The 19,629-nt window shown below is 42.6% G+C and overlaps 1 protein-coding gene across 2 annotated transcripts; it reads right to left on the bottom strand.

Moving 5' to 3' along the window:
- Positions 1–427: 427 nt before the first annotated feature.
- On the bottom strand, positions 428–18,876 carry mafgb (v-maf avian musculoaponeurotic fibrosarcoma oncogene homolog Gb). Of its 2 annotated transcripts, none has more exons than XM_069666625.1 (3): positions 18,774–18,876; positions 5,825–5,890; positions 428–5,732 (listed from the first exon to the last, which is right to left on the bottom strand). In XM_069666625.1, the coding sequence occupies exons 2-3, from the start codon at positions 5,858–5,860 to the stop codon at positions 5,247–5,249; spliced, it is 522 nt and encodes a 173-aa protein (XP_069522726.1). In that variant the 5' UTR covers positions 5,861–5,890; positions 18,774–18,876; the 3' UTR covers positions 428–5,246. The 2 variants fall into 2 exon arrangements, with proteins under 2 accessions (XP_069522726.1, XP_069522727.1); XM_069666626.1 differs by lacking the exon at positions 18,774–18,876 and adding an exon at positions 18,062–18,116.
- Between the last annotated feature and the right edge of the window lie 753 nt (positions 18,877–19,629).

The raw sequence follows: 19,629 nt of genomic DNA, 5'->3' as shown, positions 1-19,629 counted from the left end.
ACATTTTCTGATAATTATTGATTAACTCATTGAAATCTGTAAAACTTGGGAGGTAAGTTTGTTTTTGTCTTTGTATCCATGAATAGTCAACAGGATACATGTGCAACTTTACAGTGTTATCTGATGCCACTGTCTTTTCCCCATACTGTGTTCCCCTTACTCTCCAATAGGCGCAGCACTGTATATTTATAATGCAGACATTTCTTTTATGAAGAAGAAAAACACAATTTGGCTGTAAGGGTAAAAACAATAATTCAGTGGCTGTCTTTACTACCCAGTAGAAATTATACTAACTTTCTAACTACATCTGCATAATATACTTTGATATTAATATTTAACTTTTACAACAGCATCCTGTTTATATACTAAACACTATGAAAAAGTAGTGCTCCTATAGTCCTCGGTTACACAAGGCACACAAAAGAACTTCAATTTCAAAACATTTTTATTGGTCATATACAAAATAAAGTAAGCTGTTTATCAACAAACATACAGTATATACATCAATAAATTAAAAGATGCATCATGATGAAACAGTTAATTTCAAGATTACCAATACCTCATCATCATCACTTACATATCTACAAATTGCAAAAAAAAGTACAATAATTTAGTTGAAGATAAATACTTACAAAGACTGTCACATTTTAGGTATTTTCCCATAGAAAGTACTGTCGTAGAATAATTTATTACACCTCATACAGAAATATTACAAAACACAGATTTTACTATTCTCAGGGCTTTTCTGAATAGGCTATGCCATATTCACACAAACTCACTACTTATCTATAGCTTTGAACAGACCATTTTTCACTTTAGAAACCCTTTAAGTGGAGAAAAGCAAGAAAATACAAATGAGTTAATGTGATGTGATGCATAAAAATGTGACATGTGAGAGGCAGTAGAACTAAAAGGGGCAGGGGCAGCAGAAAGAGTAAGAGAAAGCAGCCAGAAGGAGGAGCTTAAGAGTCAAACAAACATTATTATTGATGAAATCACCAAAAAAACGATCAAAGGAATCCTTGCTTCATTTACTCTCATCGATCTGTATCCGAGGTGGGTGAAAGGGCTTTTAGTGGCGTGATTCAGCAGACAGGAAAACAACTGAAAGACTACACACAGATTGGCCAAGCAGTGAGATAAGGAGTTAATGATTTGCATCTTCCAGGAGGATCGGATGTTTTAAAGAAGGGCTCGGCTGCCTGCGGAGTTAACTCGCCGACACTTTGTAAAAAGGGTTGGGATAAGTGGAGAGGTTTTATCAGATGTGTCTCCAGCACTCCTTTCTGCCTCTGTAAAATATTTATAGCTGTGGTTTAGGAGCAGTTGCTTGGGTTTGTGATGAAAAGCCTTTTGATATGGAGGGTATAACCCCTGTAAAGGCAGTGGGAAAATAAGGTCAGCGTGTCTTACAAGCTCTTAAACTGTGTTATGAAAAACAACCAAGCTGCCCTGTCTGATAATCACTAAAGGTCACTGTTGTCAGCTGATCATGTCTGCTGAGAATCAGGAAGTAGCTTCTGTAATGTTTCAACTAATTTGTTTAAAGACATAAAACCTCCTGCCCTAGAACAACCAGACAACAAGCACAAGATATTCAAGTCTGGAAGACACAAATGATATTTTTTAGTACGTCTGCACGGCTTTTTCTCACTTGGAAAAAGATAAAAAATATTGAAAAATATGATTTCATGTTTTCACAGTTCTTTAAGTGATACTGAAAAAGCAGTCTAATCGACAACACATAAGCCATTTAAACGTACACAAGCTTCCTAAGCACTCGTAAGCTCTTTACCTCGTCACATAACACTGAACCTGCATTTTATTATAAGACAACTTGATACAACCACCAGGATAGCATCACCGCTCCTGTGTGACAGGAGGTCTAATTTTGCCCCAAACGGTTAATAGCATAATTATAGACGTCTATTAAACAGCATGTCGACACATTTATGTTTGAACAGTGAGAATACAGAGGAGCATGACGACACAGACCAGGTGGAAACGTACAGTTTGACGAGTTTGTTCATATTTTGCTTTGACTTAAAACGACTTTGCAAAAGTCTCCTTCTCTTTTATACCACAAACACAACACAAGACTTTCCCAAAAGAAAACATAACTTAACATAAGAATGTAAAGACAGACAAAAAGCAGTGACAGAGCGAACAAAGGCGGGAAAAGAATCCAGTAGAAAATCAAACAATCTGAAAATACAAAACAGGACACATTTTTTAAATAGCACAAAGATAAATATTCTGGGTTTGATTATCTGCTTTTATCTGCTTTTAAAACTGTATCAGATATTTTCCTTTGACATTTTTAGCTGTTTTAGCTGATTTCACATTTAAGATTACAGAGAAATAATACTTCTAACTTTACAAACCGTTTCCCTTCCAATGCCTTCACTCAATGTTCCACTGTCTGTATTTTATTGTATAATAATGTAGGACGCACTTCACTTCACTAATGTTAATAACTGCACAGCAGTAGGCTAAATAACCCTTTTTCTTCACAGTGGAAAAGTAGCGGCTCACGTAAAGGTGGCATTTATGTTAATTGTAAATTGCTTCTATTTCAGTAAATTTAAATCATGTCTCTTTAAGTTGAACCAGTTTGAGGCAATTGTACTTGATAAGGTAAACCTAACTCTTTGACAGACAAAGCCTTAAATAGCAGAATACATTTTTCACTTCATAAAACACCAAGAACATTAACAGTTTTGCTTCACTTCCCTGACACGTACAGAACAGTTCATAAACAAAACAGGAACAACATCATATATACAGAACTATATAAAATGTACACAGCAAAAACAAGTACCTTCATCACACGTTACAAAAATAAGTTAGTGAAGGAGCGGGGGTGATGCAGCCATTGTTTAGTTTCACATCTCTGATGACCTGAATACACAAAATCATGAAGCCTGCGAGGTTAACCGTGACACTTCCTCACCTCATCGGGTATTTGATCTGAATTAATGCCCTTCAAACACTGCAGGGACCAAACGAAAGTCATGAGTGTCTGTTTTGAAACGCACAAATTCGATCTGACAAACAAAGTTAATATTTGTAAATCAAAAGCGCAGATTGTGGGCAGATAAACACACGATCTGACACGTCTGCAGCGCATAATGATGGAACAAGATTTCATGATCAGAGAAAGAGTGCAGTTACCCTCGGTGTCATCACCCGCTTCGGCCTGAAATCAAACAAGGATCAAAGTCATATCCATGAAATAGTGAACGTTATAGTTACCTCGTCACATACCTACACAGCACGGCACACACTAGTTCACGGTTACACACACGTGCCTAGTCACTAGAGAGAAAACAAAGCTATTCAGTAGTTAAGCCACTTTTGGTACAATTGCAAAATAGAGAGATACTGTATATCAAACAGATTTAGTTATACCTTTTTTTATAGGTCGATACAAACAATGCAAAGATAATTGTCTTTATAAAATCCAGACTCTACCATACATAGACAAAGATTCTCCGAGTATAGAACACCACGTAGGACGACTTTTATGGTAAAACTCGTGTGAAATGACGTCCCGTTTATGTGACTGGAAATTCAGATAAATGTCTTTCAATGCACATCTGCAGCTGTAAAGGGAGCTTTGTGGTTAAAAGCAAGAGGAATGCAGCGTTAACTGCTGTGTTGTGAGGCTAAAGTGTTCCTGTAGGTGTGGCACCCTACATTTAAGTCTGCAGCCAGTCAAATTAAACACATTAGAACCAGTAATTAACATAAAGCAGATTTATGAACTTTATTCTGGGGATACACACAGGCTGCTTTTTTGTTTTTCTCTTTAGTAAATTAACTTCCAAGTCACATAAATGGGTGTTATTAATATTACTAATCCTGATGGGTACTGTACAGCTCATACAATAACGCACAGCCAGAGTTAAATGCTGTCACATCCTGATTCCTGATTGGTCAGTGTGTCTCATTAAGCACAGGTGTAAGCAGACTGCCGGCATTGAATCTCCCCCCTCCTTTAACACTTCCTCATGTCTTCTTGACTTCTTCTTCATGCATATCGTTAAGAGACCAAGGCACTTGCCCTTCCAATTTTCTTTGTGTACTTTTGAGAGGAACTCAAACAGACTGACGACAACTTGTTCTTGATTCGGCTCTGGCGTTCAAACGACCATTTCCCTGAAAAGTCTCACAAACTTAGAGAAGGTCAGTGACGGTCAGTAACTCCTTTCTGTTTTTTTGGTTATGATCAATTGCGTTTCCCCTACTCTCTCTGATAGATCCAGGAAGTTCTGTGTGTAATAATCAGAAACCAGATAGAATTGAAGATGAAAGGACAGAGAAAGAATAGCTAGGAGAGAGATAGTTGGGCATAGAAAGAGAAGAGACCGTAGAAAAAATACATCTAACTAAATATAGCGATACCAAAACGAACACGCGTCACAGAATTTCACAGAATTCCTGATATATCACAATTGACACACAGAGAATACACTTTGGACCTCATGTGAATGACAACACGGTACAAAACAGTAGAAATACAGTTACCACCATTGTGTAATATATATTTTTCTATAATACTTTTCTATAAAGTTCTTGGCTCGGTGGAGCGCGATGGGACTTCTCTGCAGCCACTGAAATCTTGTTTTCTTTTGGAAGTCACAAAACTCTTTGTGTCAAACTAATCCAATGATTTTTTTATAACTAACACAGTAACACCCTCTTTCTGTGTCTAGAACGTATGTAATTTGTGTGTTATATTTTTGTTAGAACAGCAAATTTAAATGATCTAGATCTTGGTTGAATTTAAATCTAGTGTGCAAATGTGTGACGAGATTATTCTGCACTTACAGAAAGCTAGGTCTACCAGCGAACACCTGACTAACACAAATGGCATCTGAACTAAATTGCATGATTTTTCCACAGCGTCTTGGGCATTCACATTTTTTCCCTTAGCTTAGACTTAAACTTATCTGTAATTCTTTGACTCTTCCAGACTTTCAGTGACAGGAGGAAGCCTGTGTATCTGTCCTGTGCTAAATTATCGCGTGCTGACCAAGGGCTTGCTTCTTTATAGTCTCAACAATCTCCCCCTGCTCCATCCTTTCCTTCAGCTGCACTGATCTGCGACAGGTGACGGGAACATGCTGAGGTGATGTGATCGAGGCTGCCCAGATGTTTTGAGTCAGTGCAGGTGGAGGAGAGGCGGCCGGCAGAGAAGAAGAACGACTCCATCCCTCCACCCTCATCTATCTTTCCCTCCCTCAAGACCGTGCGTCTGTTTTTGACTTCACTATTGTGATCACGCTGGTCGCTGTCGCCACCTTCCCTGGTATGAGTGGACCAATCACTGATGACGGCACCCCTCCCCCTCCTCCTCCCCCTCCACCCCTCACCCCGACCCCGACAGTGGGGCTCCGTGCCACAGTCCTGGCGAAGGTCTGTAACGCCTCGTACTTAGACCTCAGAGCGTCCAGCTCAACGCGCATTGAAGCATTCTCATTGGCCAGTTTGTCCACCTCCTGCTGCAGCTGGGCCTTCTGCTTCTCCAGCTCCTCCTTCTGCGTCACCCGCTTCACCCGGCAGCTGGCGGCGTAGCCACGGTTCTTCAGCGTGCGCCTCCGCTGTTTCAGTTGCAGGATTTCCTCCTTGGTGAGCCCTCGGAGGTGCTGGTTCAGCTCCCGCACCGACATGGTCACCAGCTCCTCGTCTGTGAGGCTGGTGCCATTTTCCCCGGGCTCACGCTTCACCTGGAGGCCACAGGAGGAAGACAGGGAGTGAGATGGAGACGGGACAACTTACCAAATACAGAGAATTCAGTGCAAGACGTGCATTCTCTTACCTTCAAGGCTTTATTTCCTTTGTTAGTCGTCGTCATACCACAAGAGCCTTGCTCTTCTGAACAGACCTACAGAGATGCAAGAGAGAGCAGAACGTAAGCAAAGAAACATCATGAAAGACGGCTGGAGTTCTGTGTAAATCCAGTGAACGGGCTGAATAGTTTTTATGTAAATGAGAGACCATCTCCGTAAAAAGGAGGTATAAAAACATACTTTAAGTGAGACCAGTGGAGACACACTCAATTGAAATCTACTCTTGTGTGAGCATGTTGTAGTATAATACACGTGTGTCACAGTGTATGAGTGAAAGTGACAAAAACTTTTCTTAGAATTCCCCTGACTTCCTGTTTCCTGCTGGTTACAGACTGTGCCCACCACCTTTGTGTTGTTGAACTGTTATTGGTTGGTTTCAGGCCAATAGGAATGAAATGAAGTTGAACGAAGAGGAAGTGGTAAAAACTGTGGGAAGGACTCCAGGGGAAAACCAACTGTTAGGGCCCTAACGTGCACACACACACACATACACACACACACACACACACACACACACACACACACACCTTATATTAAGAGTAAAATGAACATTTGAACAAAAGTGGAAACAAGAGACAAAAGGACGAAGACAAACAGTGTGAATCAGAAGTCAACAAAGAGGGAGCCTGGAAGTGCAAAAGATGAGATCAGACCTTAGAGCGCACAGCTCCACAGATGAGCATCTCTACAAGCTCTCAATGAGACGCTTTGTGTGGTCTGGCTCTCATCTCTCAGACCTGTGTGTGTGTGTGCGCGCGTGTGTGTGTGTGTGTGTTCGATAAAGTGCATCTATTGTTGCTGCTGCTGAGCGATCATCATGAGACCAGTCATGATGACTCAGCAGATTCCTGATCTCACTCTCCCCCCCCCTACCTCCCCCCTCTCTCTCCTCCTCTGCCACGCAAATTTCAGCTCTGCTCTGTCACTTTTAACCCCCCCTCTGATTTTACAACCCTTAGAACCCTCTCAGTCTATTCCTAAAAGGTGACAGTTTGCCGTCATACAGCTGCAGGCTGAGGAAGCCTACAGGGCAAAAGAGGTTCAACAAGAGAACGTGCTTGTGTTTGATTGGTGGTCTAACCGATGGGGAAATTAAGTCCTCAAAGTATGACGATACTTTCTTTTGAACAAAACCGACACACCTGACACTGCTGAATCAGAGGTTTAGTTAAAGCTACTTGCTGATTAAAGTCAGCCTCTCTTCTGCCTTTAAGCATTTCTACTCTCTTATGTATTTTTCTTAAAAAAAAACAAACAGCTGATGTGAAAATAAGTTACATTTCTTCAGTCATTCACAAGTTGTGTGGTTCAAACAGCGCCTGGTTTGGGGAAGTGATGACATTTATGTGACATGAGGCGACGTGTCTCTTCTCGTTTTATTCTTATTCTTTTCTGTCAAAAGGCCCGACACTGAGAGTGCCAGCCAGCCTCCCCCACAATGCACCTCTGCCTGTCTGTCTGTGAGGGTGCGTGAGTGTTTATGTGAGCGCTGCCACAAATCCTACAGTTATAAATAGCTGCAAGATCAAAGAATAACGTACACTACATCATGCATGCACACAACGTATGTGAAACGCACAATTCAAAGATCTGTCAGATATTCTATAAATGAAGAATATGATGAAAGAAGTTTACTATGATGGAGTATCAGCTCTTCAATCCAGCACCCAAAGCACTCTCTAATGGGTGAGGGTCAGACATTCAGACATTTTCTTTCCTTTAATTGTGCGCACACAGCGCTTCTCGTACATCTGCCATCTTGCGTTTTGTTGGGATGCAGCCTCCCACAGCTGGAGGAGCAACATCACACAATAGATGGATCAAAGACATGAAGCTGGGGGGGGCGGGCTGGTGGGGGTGGTGTAGAGAGGGAAAACATCGGGGGCAAAAAGGAGGCTGTTTTCCTGCCAGGCACTGGTTTATTTCCCCTGTGCCCAAAACGGCCCACCAACCCCCCTCCACAACATCTACATACAAACAAAAAGCACGCTGGCAGCACATACACATTCCCCTGCCGCCATGCCAGTGGGGCACAATAAAACACACAAGTAAAACGCTCGGCTGCAAGTACACAAACATGCAAACGGTGTTATGTTTAAAGTGCTTAACAATGCCTGATGCGGGCAGAAACTGAGCGCACTGTACATGCTCGCTCAGAGGTTTATACTTGCAGAAACATATAGAAGATGTTTTTTTGTTGTCTGAGATAAAAGCTACAAGCGAACATATCACGGCAGGTGCACACATCGAATTGAATCGAGGGTTTTCTTTAGAAAAATAGGGACATAAACTCTGCTGACTTTCTGTCATGGATATACCCTCTCTCTGATTTGAACAGATGGATCGAATTATCAGCTGATTTAAGACAGAGGTGTGCTTCAGCTAAAGAAATATTATTGTCATTATCAATCAATCAATCTATGAATCTATTATTAACCCCACTGTGTCCAGTACAGTTTGAGATGGTTGTTAACCTCGCACAATTTCCTCACTTCCTGTCCAATAAGTTCAAATTTGAAATAACAATTTGCAGAGTTATAATTTTTGAAAAATTTACTAATTAATTGTTTGATCTATAAAATGTCAAAATAGTCGAAAAAATAACATCAACCTTCAAGACCCAAACGTGTCATCGTTAAAGTTCATGTAAATAACCGTCTGTTAAGTCACTATCACCAAATGAGGTAACTCAATGGTGATTGAGCCTATGGCCCACTGATGAAGCCTTTGCATTTGCAGTATATAGTATTATTACAGACTGGATGTCTGGTGCGACTCAAGCGGAAAAAATCACAAGCGGCGCCCAGTTAGTGACGCGTTATCCATCAGCCAGCAGTGGTTGGTCTGCCAGAGAGGGTAGGCGGAGCTAAGCGGCTGCTTTTCTGGTCTCTGCAAGTGTTGCGAGTAAACAGTAATCTACTTTGGCTGCACAAACAAAGAAAAGATCGATGACTACAGATACAACTTTAAAAATAAGTGAAAATCCAAAGAAAAGAAACAAATTTGACGCTCAGATGAAGCAAACAGTCTAAAAAGGAAAACGACCGTCAGCGAGGAAAATCAAGAGTTTTTGACCTTTTTGCTTAATTGATTGCCAAATTTGTCATGAATTCATTTTCAATCAAGTAACTCATTGTTTGAGCTCCACTCGGTGCACATCCACTTTATTATCGTACCAGTTTAAGTTGAGCAGGTAGTAGTGGTGACAGCAGTTCACACTTAGAGAACAGGACAGTACTTCATGTTCGGGATCTATTGAACTAACGTTGGACGACCAAAGAGCTGAGCTACACCACGGCAGAGACCTGCAGCAAACTAGTTTGTGTGTGTGCGTGTTTTCTCTGAGAGCTCAAGCCGTGTGTAAGTCACCCAGGTTAAAGATCATCTGCTGAGCAAAGGCATCGCCATTCATCTTGGGCATACACACTTACATGCACGCACACACATACACAAAGTGCCAGAGGTGTCCTTCCCACAATGCTTTGGGGGTGGTCGCTGCGGTGTGGTCAATGCCACAGTCACTGTTGCTACAACAGACAGCTTTTTTGCTGCGGCAGGCTCAATTTTTATGGAGCAACCAAAAGAATGCTGACAACTCAAGAGCGGAGCTGCTTATGGTTACAGTGAAGACACAACACACACACACACACACACACAAACAGAGGTGGGACATGGGGGACGGGGATGGAGGAGGAGGTGAGAAACGGTGTAGATGAGTGAAATACAGATAGAGGAGAAGACACGATAAGACAGTGAGGAGAAAAGAGGAGGAGGAGGTAAGATAGCAAGGTGAAGACAGAAAAGGTAAGAAAGGAGGAGAGAAGGGGGGAGGAGGAGGGGGGGAGGTGGTGGAGGAGGACTGAAAGAATGCTGACGTCTCCAGAGCTGATTAGCGTTACAGCGGAGACATCACACCCACAACCGAGAAAAACGCTGAGTATGTAGGGAGGACGGGCTGGGGGGTTGGGGGGTGCAAATGACAAGGGAGAAAGAAGAGAAGAAAAAGGGGGAGGCGAGTGAGTAGGGAGGAGGAGGGGGACAGAGGTGGGGATGGAGGGAGGAACAGGACGGTGGAGGGAGGGAGAGAAGAAGAAGAAGAGGGGGTGGGAAAGCGTTTGGGTGAAAATGCATCCTCAACACATTTGTAAGAGCTTAGCTGTTGGGTACTGGGCGGGGGGGGGGGGGGGGGGAGAGTGGAGGGAGGGGGAGAGAGAGAGGACCAGGGGGGAGGAAAGGATGGGGGGGGAGAAAAAACCCTGAACTCAGCAACGACCACGACTAAAACCTCCAATTAGAAAAGTTCTGAAGCTGATCCAGTGCAATGAAACTACTGCTGACCATCCCTCCCTCTCTCCTCCGACCTCCTGCTCTCTGTCTCACTCACACACACACACACACACACACACGCGCGCACACACACACACACAGCGTGGCAGAAGGTGAACACGGCGATCAGGGGGTTTATAAGATAGATTAAAGAGCTCAAGAAAGTGTACAAGACATACAGCATGACTCCTTTCTCTTCAGACGAACAGCATGATGAGCTCTGTGTGTATGTGTGTGTGTGTGTGCGTGTGTCTGCGTGTGTGTGTGTGTGCGTGGTTGTGCGGCTGGCTTCAGACAGAGCTCTAATTAATCTTGTTTGAGAAAAACCTTTTGCTCCAGCCACCAGCGCCGCACAGAGAAGAATTTCTTAGAAAGAGACTTACAACTTAAAAGCTGGTGGCATGCTGCACAGACACACACACGCACGCACACACACATGCAGAAGAAAATAAACAGCCAGATTAAGCGCTTCAAAAGCGACCCGGGGGCTGGTGTGTGTGTGGGTGTAGGCAAGCTTAAACAAGCGAGCATATAGAGAATGATCAAGAATAGATTGTCAGAGTCACAAGTCGTTTGTGATTCTGTCTGTTATGGAGTAATCCGCATACAACCGCGGCTTTAGCTGTGTGTGACCCCCTCAGGACACTCTCTGGGCCATGATGGAGAACACAAAGGACGGCAGGCGACTAGTAAGACACAGAGAGGACAGGATGGGAAGAAGGAAAACACAGGGAGCGTGGATCCTGGCTGCCTACACCTCGTCTTTGTTTAAAAAAACCCAGAGAGGTGGGCCGGGGTGACGAGGGAGTTGGTAAATAATTAACGTTGAGCACCGTGTGGAGGCTAATTGGCAATTAGGAATCAGATGGGCGATAATGGCGACCTGTGTACAAAGAGGGGGGGACACACAGCAGAGACACAGGGCCAGGGAGAGAGGGTGAGGAAACAAAGGTGAGGGGGGAGAAAGACTTTTGTGTTGGGTGTGTGTGAGTGTGTGTGTAGAAAAAGAGCAGGAAGCTATTAACAGGGAGGTATGCAGAGCGTGAAATAAGGATGATAACACAGACAGAGACGAAGGGAAGGAAATGAGGAAAAGCGAAGGAAAAGACTGGTAAACGGGAACCTGAACCCTCGTACACATGTTATAATGTATGGAGAGAGAAGAGTGATCACTTTCACACCTTTCTCATGAGTTTAAAAAGAGGATTGTGTGTGTGTGTGTGTGTGTGTGTGTGTGTGTGCGTGAGACAGTGTTTGCGCAAGTGTGTTATTAAAGGCGAGAAAAAGTCCTGGCGTCGACACGTTTTTCCCATTCCAGGTAGTAAGTCGGAGTGTGATGACAAATTTCCCAACACAAGCAGAAAAAGTGCACTGTCAGGCGATTGAGCTCTGGCTGCTTTTTTTTTCATAAGTGCTTTTTTTTTTTTTAAAGGAGAGAAAGGAGTGTAGCGCAGGTTAAGTTGGCTCTCTCCTGTGTGTGTGTGTGTGTGTGTGTGTGTGTGTAACAAACAGAGGGCTGTGAGGGTGACAGTGATAGGCTAAACGACACAGTAACTTTATTTCCCCACAGTTTTACATCATTAGTCTCTGAGACAAAGAGAACGTTTCGACGCAGCAGCAGATTAAACGTTCTATAATTAATAAACGTCTTTGCAAACATTAAAGACCAGAAACAACTGAGGGGACAAATGCAGCTCGTGAGGAGTCACGGAGAGCAGTGGCCTTCTGCTCCGGGACATTCCTGCTGACCATTTTAAGGTTTCACAGTTGCTGTCACTCATTTAACGTGGTGCGACAGGCATTGTGGCTCAAACAACAACTAGTTCAGTTTTTCTTTCCACGTCATGAATAACATTTGGTTCATCCTAAGTAAGATTACATTTACAGTAAGACACTGCTCTGTACCAAACATTAAACACATAGCAAGTTATTCTCTACTTATAAACGTACAAAACCAAAAAGGACAAAAAGATTAGAAAGTTACATAAACTTTATACTTTAAATCATGTATGTTTATGTGGACAATTAAAAAAAACAACACAAAAAGTTTACCCTAATGAGCTTTTGTATTATTTCTTACTTGAAGATTCAATCTTAAAGATTTCGGTTTGGCTCTCTTTGCCGTCCACAGCTGCCTCCCTTTGTTACGCTTGTAACTTTAGATTTTCCTCGCTGACGGTCGCTTTCCTTTTTAGACTGTTTGCTTCATCTGAGTGTCAAATTTGTTTCTTTTTCTTTGGATTTTCACTTATTTTTGAAGTTGTATCCGTCATCTTTTCTTTTCTTTGTTTGTGCAGCCATAGTAGATTACTGTTTACTCGTAACACTTGCAGAGACCAGAAAAGCAGCCACTTAGCTCTGCCTACCCTCTCTGGCAGACCAACCACTGCTGGCTGATGGAAAACGTGTCACTAACTGAGCGCCGCTTGTGAAAATTTTCCATTAAGTCGCACCAGACATCCAGTCTATAATAATACTATATACTGCAAATGCAAAGGCTTCATCAGTGGGCCATAGGCTCAGTCACCAGTGAGTTACCTGATTGGGCAATAGATAGGGACTTATGTGACTTACAGACATTTATTTACATGAAAATCTTCAAGATCATTACTTTAATCTGTTGCTCAGCTTCCAGTGCAAAGGACGATAGAAATGAAAGTGAATCTCTTTTTCTACATGGTTGAGATGGTGCTTTAAGGAAAGCTAATGTCGATCAACTTTGGAAGGATTGGTTGATTAGTCAATTAATCAATCAATCAATTAACAGAGTATTTGTCTGCAACACTTTTGTTTAAGTGTTTTAAACTTGTTTCTTAACAACACTGCGTTTGGGTATTTGGGGTTTGGACATTACTGAAGGATATTTTTCCATTTGAATAATCTAACCCAAAACAAATGGCGATGGTAAAAACTGATCAATGGGTAAACAGGCATAGCAATGGTGATAAATAGGAGATCAGTTAGATCCCAACACATGATAAAAAAGATGAAGCATCCAGAGATCAAACAACTTTACAATCAAGTGTAATGCTGAAAAATAGTTAAGAAGTTACACATGACTCCATCACCATCCGTTCCATTCAATCACCCTGATGGTGGTTGGAGGAGTTGACACTGATCTGATGTAGTGACCAAAGAAGCTTCAGTGTGAACACAGAGCTGAAAAGTGAGTCTGTTGTTGCCTGGAAATCATTTCCTGCCACAGGTGAAGGCAAAGAGCCGGGGCCGCACACATCTCTGTTCCCTCTCTTTGCTCCTCGGCATTCATCCAACATATGTGTGTTTTACTTTTTTTCTCTTTAATTTAAAAGGTTTATAAATTCAAACCACAGTTCTGGGATCGTCACACTGCAGTTAAAAAATGCGGCAATTTGGCGCATAGAGATGATGCAACTGGTAGACAACCTCTGGTACGGATAGTCCTGTTACCTTCCAGCTCCAAGGCTACGTTCAATATCTCAACACTGCACGCTAAACTAAATCACTGCTGTGGTTACGAGTGTGTGCGCGCGTGTGTGTTTATTTGTGTATGTGTGGGAATGAGTCGTCTCTTTAAACTAGAGCCTCCTCAAAAAATAGATCCAAAATAAACCCTCACAGGTCCTCAGAGGGAACACAAAATAAGTAGAGTCAAAGTGAGCTGATCACAGAGCCTTATTGATACAGAAAAGCTGCTTTGTTTTATTGGTCTTTGAACACACCACGACCATTTCAGGGCACAAGGTAGGGTCGGTAATTTGAGACTGAACTTGTTTTCCATTTCCTAATCCCTTTGACTTCTCATGTGCGCTTCAGTGGGATTTACTTTGATTTCATACATTTTCTGGTTCTCAGGGCGGTTATGTAAATAAGGAGTCAAGACACTTGTAGAGGGAGGAACATTTAACACACACACACACACACACACAAAGTCAAAGTAATACAAGGACAAGCAGCACACACACACGGAAGCAGGAAAAACAGTGGAGCACAGCAATGATTATGCACCAGATCTGCTTACACCATATTTCATCATTACTGTGGAGAAAAAACACTCAACTATTGATCTGCCCCACTGCTTCCTTTTCTCTCTCTCTCTCTCTCTCTCTCTCTCTCTCTCTCTCTCTCCCACTCTCCGATTCCGGCTTTTATTCCGGCTTTTACTTCTCTCTTTCTACTTCTCAGAAATTTGCAAACATAACAAGACTTCTCTGAAATGGATCCCAGAAGTAAACAAGATCATAAACACGCGGGAACTACTTAGAAATTATCTCCACAAACACCAAAGCCTGTAACACACACTCTCTCTCTCTCACACACACACACACACACACACACACACACTTACACGGGAGGTGGACACAATATTTTAAACACCTGCGCAATCTAATGCAATCCAGCACCACAGGCCTGCGATAAACGCTGCCTTTGTGAAGCCTCCTCTTTAATGCTATCAGAGTGGATATAGAATCAATACAACAGGAACATTTTACAATCGAGAGCTAAATGTAGCAAAGCATCACCTTCAAACACAGACCTGAATGAACACATCTCTGACTGTTTTAAACCTTAATAGCGTCTTGGTTCTAACCACAATGTGTAAGAAAAGTGGCTTCTCATTTCTTTAGTCTTGTTATCTTATTCTTAAATGAGATATTTCCTTGGTGACATCACAAATATGATCTCATTTATTAAGGAGAAGTTTGCTTTGTTTGTTAAACAGAATAAGAGACATTTGTAGAGGGAAAGCTCCTTAAGCTATCCAATAACAATGTTGTTTTGTTGCTTGTAAACGTTCCAAACGCTCAGGTAGATCACCGGCACCGCGAACAGAAAAGACCTGACACACATCCCGACTCGCCCAAAGACCGTCCAAAATCCAACATACAGCTGATCTAACACTTAATCATTATAATAAGCTTCACAACAGTGACACTAACAGCAAATGTATTTCATTGCAAAATTGCATTGTTGTAAACCTCTAATAAAACTACAGCTGAACCAAGTAGTCCATATCCTGATTGATCGATCAATAGGGAACTATTTGTAAGCAATTAAATAATCAATGAGCTAGTTTATTTAAGTTCTCCAGTTACATGTGCGACTTCTCTGTATCACATATTGCAGTTCACTAATATTTAATGGCTTTAGGTGAGTTGGCTTTAAGTGATAATAATTGATTTTTAATAAACAAACTTGTTAACAGAAAAATAATCAGCAGATTGATTGATAATGAAATAATCGGTTGCAACCCAAAATAAAACCCAAAGACGACAATGTTTTGGACAATACTAATCGATCACATCAACACGTTTCATCATTGATCAATGCGGAGTTTATTTTTGCATTATACTATTGTCCCATAAAGTGTGAGCAAATGGTGAACAAAATACCCATCATGCTTTCCTGAAGCCCGGGCTCACGTGTTACAACAGTTTGTTTCATCTGATGAAATATTCAGTTTACTCTAAACACAAAACCTTCACATTCAAGAAGAAAGAAGCAGAAATATTTAGAGATTTTTACTGATTTATTCTCTATCTGACCAATAAGCTGAACTCAGCTCTCAGCATGAGCGCATCTCATCCTTCTGCTATAAACACTTGTCTTACAGCTCATAAGATCCTCTATCCTTCCCTCTTCACACATGAGAAGACGGATTTACACAGTGTTACATCAACCTGACCTCTGTGCATGCAGGGAATCAAACAAGTGTATAATATGAGCACACACACACACACACACACACACACACACACACACACAAATAAACACACACACACATTGATGTTAAACCCACTCTGACTACCTCCTAAAGAGAGAAGCTTCAGGTCAGATGGAGTTAAGGGATGTGCAGGTAACAACTGCCAAATGCGTAATGTTGTAATGACCAACTGATAGTAAAATCACTTCCATTGCTTCATCTTATTTCTACATTCTGCAAGTGCAGCTAGGGACACACACACACACACACACACACACTGCCCCTACAGCACTAGATCTGAGCATCTTATAGGTGTTTTATATCCCTGCTCTCTCCTCACACACACACACACACACATTGACACACATGCACACGACAAGGCAAAGAAACTAGCTGTGGTAAGTAACAAGTGAAAACGCCATCTGTCAAGCGAGAGCGCATTTGCTTCGCCTCAGCATTTTCAGGGGAATGCCTTGAAGACAAAAAGGTCCTTGTTCTCAATCTCTCCGCAAATCCCATCTCTCATTCTTCCTCCCTCTTCCTTCATCCCCCTTGCTCCGCTCGCCTTGCCGCTCCGCCACCATCAGCAAAGTTGCACACATAAGCATTGGTCAGCGTTCAATTACCGTGAACACCAGGGAAGGATGGGGAAAGTACTTGACAGAGAAATGCACTTCAAGCACTGATTAAATACTGATACCAAGTATAAAAAGTTTAGCCCCTTGGTTGTGTGTGCAAGTGTGTGTGCGTACACGCAAAGAGAAGAGGAAATGGGTGGGAAACGTGTGTGTAAGGAGGGTTGGAGGGTGCTCTTCTCTCCAATACTGATACAACTGTTTCATCATTATGACCCTCTATTACAGTACTTGCCAACTTGCTTACTACATACTTTTGATACTCTGCGCAGAGTGCTGACTCTCACTAAATCTGCTGATACGGAGTCATTAGGGGGTGAAGTTTCTGTTTTTCTTGGGCCCACAGAGCTTCCCTATTACTCCTCAGTGTGTAAGAGTTGCAGTGCTCATAGGTTGCTACCAGGCAGCGGATAATGGCCCATCTACGAGAGATCAATCAGGGGATATTCTGTTGCAAAGCACTTCAGTTCAGTGAGGTGCTTTCTTTTTTTAGCTCAGGTCTCTGTGTGGGTTCATGAGCAATCAATGCTCAACATTAACTGCCATGGGAATATTTATCCTGCCCTCCAGCTTTCATTGGTTTCATCAAAGTGAATTTAATGACATTAAACGCTAAAGGATTTTTTTTTTGATTTGCAGACTTTCAGGAAAGGTTTCGCAAAAAATTATATTAAAGGCAGCAAGTTTTATTAATCATGTGAGAATTTGTTTTTTTAAAAGTAAAAACAAGTTTAGCTACTAAGTCATTTGTATCATTTTTATGATGCCTATATTCATATTCTTCTAATTTGCCTTGAATTAGTTTCAGTGTTTCCCAGCCCACTGAATAACCAAACCTCGGTGAAAAAGTGAACATTTTTAGCACTAATGACATTTTGAACGCCCGTTCCTCAACCCACACGAGCTTTAATTATCCCATAAACGCGTCAACATGGACTACATGACATAAATAGGCCCCTATTTATTTCAGAGCCAAAACCCCAATATAAACCTAGCTCTTCCTTCCCTCGCGCCAGACCTTTGTCCGCCCGCCTGCCGCCGGTGCCATGTTGCCATGGCTCCCTCATGCCTCCGCTCTGCTCGCGCAAACGTTGAGAAATATCAACGTTGTGATGAATCAGCATCTCTGCCGCGAGCCCAGCCGGTGTACAACCGGGCACGCCAGGAAACAGGCTGATTCTCTGTGTTTAAACCGACAGTACAAGTCCACTTAGACGTAAAATGTATTCTGTTACCGTTAAAACACACATGAACTGAGGGCCTGTCGGAAGAACAGCGTCTGACACAAAGCAAATGTCAAAACAGTCGCTCCAGCAGACTCACCGCTGCTCTCTCACTAACTGCTGCGATGATACACTGTAGCTAACCGCCGGACGGCTGACAGTAACAAACACTACACAGTGACAGCTGCGGTCCTTTATTGTTGTGTTCGTTAAATGTTTAACTTATGTCACACCGCCAACTAACCAAGCAGCAAGTGGACGAAATGTTACCACAATAATCAGTTAAACCGTCCGTTATGCAGACAGCTAACTTAACAAACAGCTGACTGGCCATCTTACCTGTAAAGAAGCGACAAACGAGTCAGTTTGTGAAGCGACAGCGGCTGGGCTTCCAGTCTGTGTCCACCGCTGCCGCTTCAGCACCTCGAGGAGAGGACAGTCGGAGGAGCTAACGTTGAGGTTATGTGTTGTTATGGAGGTTTCCGCTCCCTTAAGTTGTTGCCCTTCCTTTATGTTTTACCCCAGCTCTTCTTACTTTCTCCTTTCTAAATATCTAGCCACTTAGCAGCCACAAAATAAGGGAATCCCCGGCCATAACCCCGGCACTGAACGCCGACCTGCTCTCGAACCCCCGCACGGTCTTTAATTCCGACACATGGCTTCTGTTTAAGCTTGACAGCCGTACGTAACGTACAACCCCTTTGTCTGTGTTAATATGAGAGCGCCGGTTGGTCGGTCGGCGTGGCCGTTCCAGCGACCGAGCCGGTCTCGGAAGAGCATGTACGGGGTCTGGATGACGACTGAATCGTGATGATTCAGCACTACCAGCCTGCTGCCCTTTAAACGGCAGCGGCGTTGCTGAGAGTTCGGCTGAACGGGACAGCGCAGCGGCGGCAGCGCACACCGGGACAAGCGGTAACATAAGCGCGCCCGCACTCAGCAGCGATAACAGCATGCAGCGGCGTTGGCCGTGCACACTCAGCAAAACAACACCTCTATATTCAGCACTTTTTCAGTAATTTTAGTTTTGATTTCGACAAAGCTGACTCACCAGAAGTCAAACCGGCGCCTTTCGCCCACCGCACCTGCGAAGGTTTGGGTTCGCCGATGGTTCGTCGACCCGGTGTGGAAAGAGACAGCTGGAGAAATGTTTTTTCCGCTCACGCGCGCTCGCTGCTCTCTAGATAAATCCACTCCTTCCTCGCTTGTTTTAGTCTATGGTCGGAGGCGCCAGACGTCAAATGATGTTTGGATCACATGGTTTCATTCATGAAGGATCAACGCAAACCGCATTTAAAGAGACATGAGACACTACTACTGTGTGATGGACCGTTTAAACAGCAGTCAGTGTGGAGAGAGTGACAACACAGCCCCTCCTCTACGCACATGTCTAAACTTAGAGCTCACATTTGAAGTGCTGATTGGTTCCTACAATAGGACAGGGTGATGGAATCCAAAATAAAACATCTCATTCTGTCAGTCTTATTGATTGCCATCAGCATAGAGAAATTTCTCAATTATTAGTTATTTTGATACCACAAGATAATATATTGTGGATATTCCGACATTTGAGTTTGTTCCATTTTGATCAAATAAATACAACAATAAAACTTAAATGTACAAAATGTTATGCTCTGGCATGACATACTCCATATCGTGTACAGCTGATGACATTAATAATAGCAAACATCTGACTGCATGAAAATTTATATCACTGTTGTACGCTACTTCCTCAAAAGGGAGGACATGATATGGCAAATGTGAAATTTCACTTTCACAACATCTTTACAATAGTTATTTAACACTTCCTTTTCCTCAAAACTCTAAAATACTTGCAGTCAGTTTTCTGCTGAGAAGCAAACTGTAAACCTTTTTAAACTGATCATACATCTACACTAGCCATCCTC

Source organism: Semicossyphus pulcher, unplaced genomic scaffold (assembly GCF_022749685.1).
Source record: "Semicossyphus pulcher isolate SPU_LCO1_2020_fin unplaced genomic scaffold, fSemPul1.0.p SCAF_17, whole genome shotgun sequence".
NCBI classification, from domain to species: Eukaryota; Metazoa; Chordata; class Actinopteri; order Labriformes; family Labridae; genus Semicossyphus; species Semicossyphus pulcher.
This window is presented reverse-complemented; position numbering and strand designations above follow the sequence as displayed.

What these genes read in the sequence shown, in the direction of transcription:
- mafgb (XM_069666625.1), bottom strand. Translation starts at nt 5,860, where the DNA reads ATGACGACGACTAACAAAGGAAATAAAGCCTTGAAG. An exon ending in AAGGAAATAAAGCCTTGAAG is followed by an intron (nt 5,733 to 5,824) that starts GTAAGAGAATGC and finishes TGTGGCCTCCAG; the next exon opens with GTGAAGCGTGAGCCCGGGGA.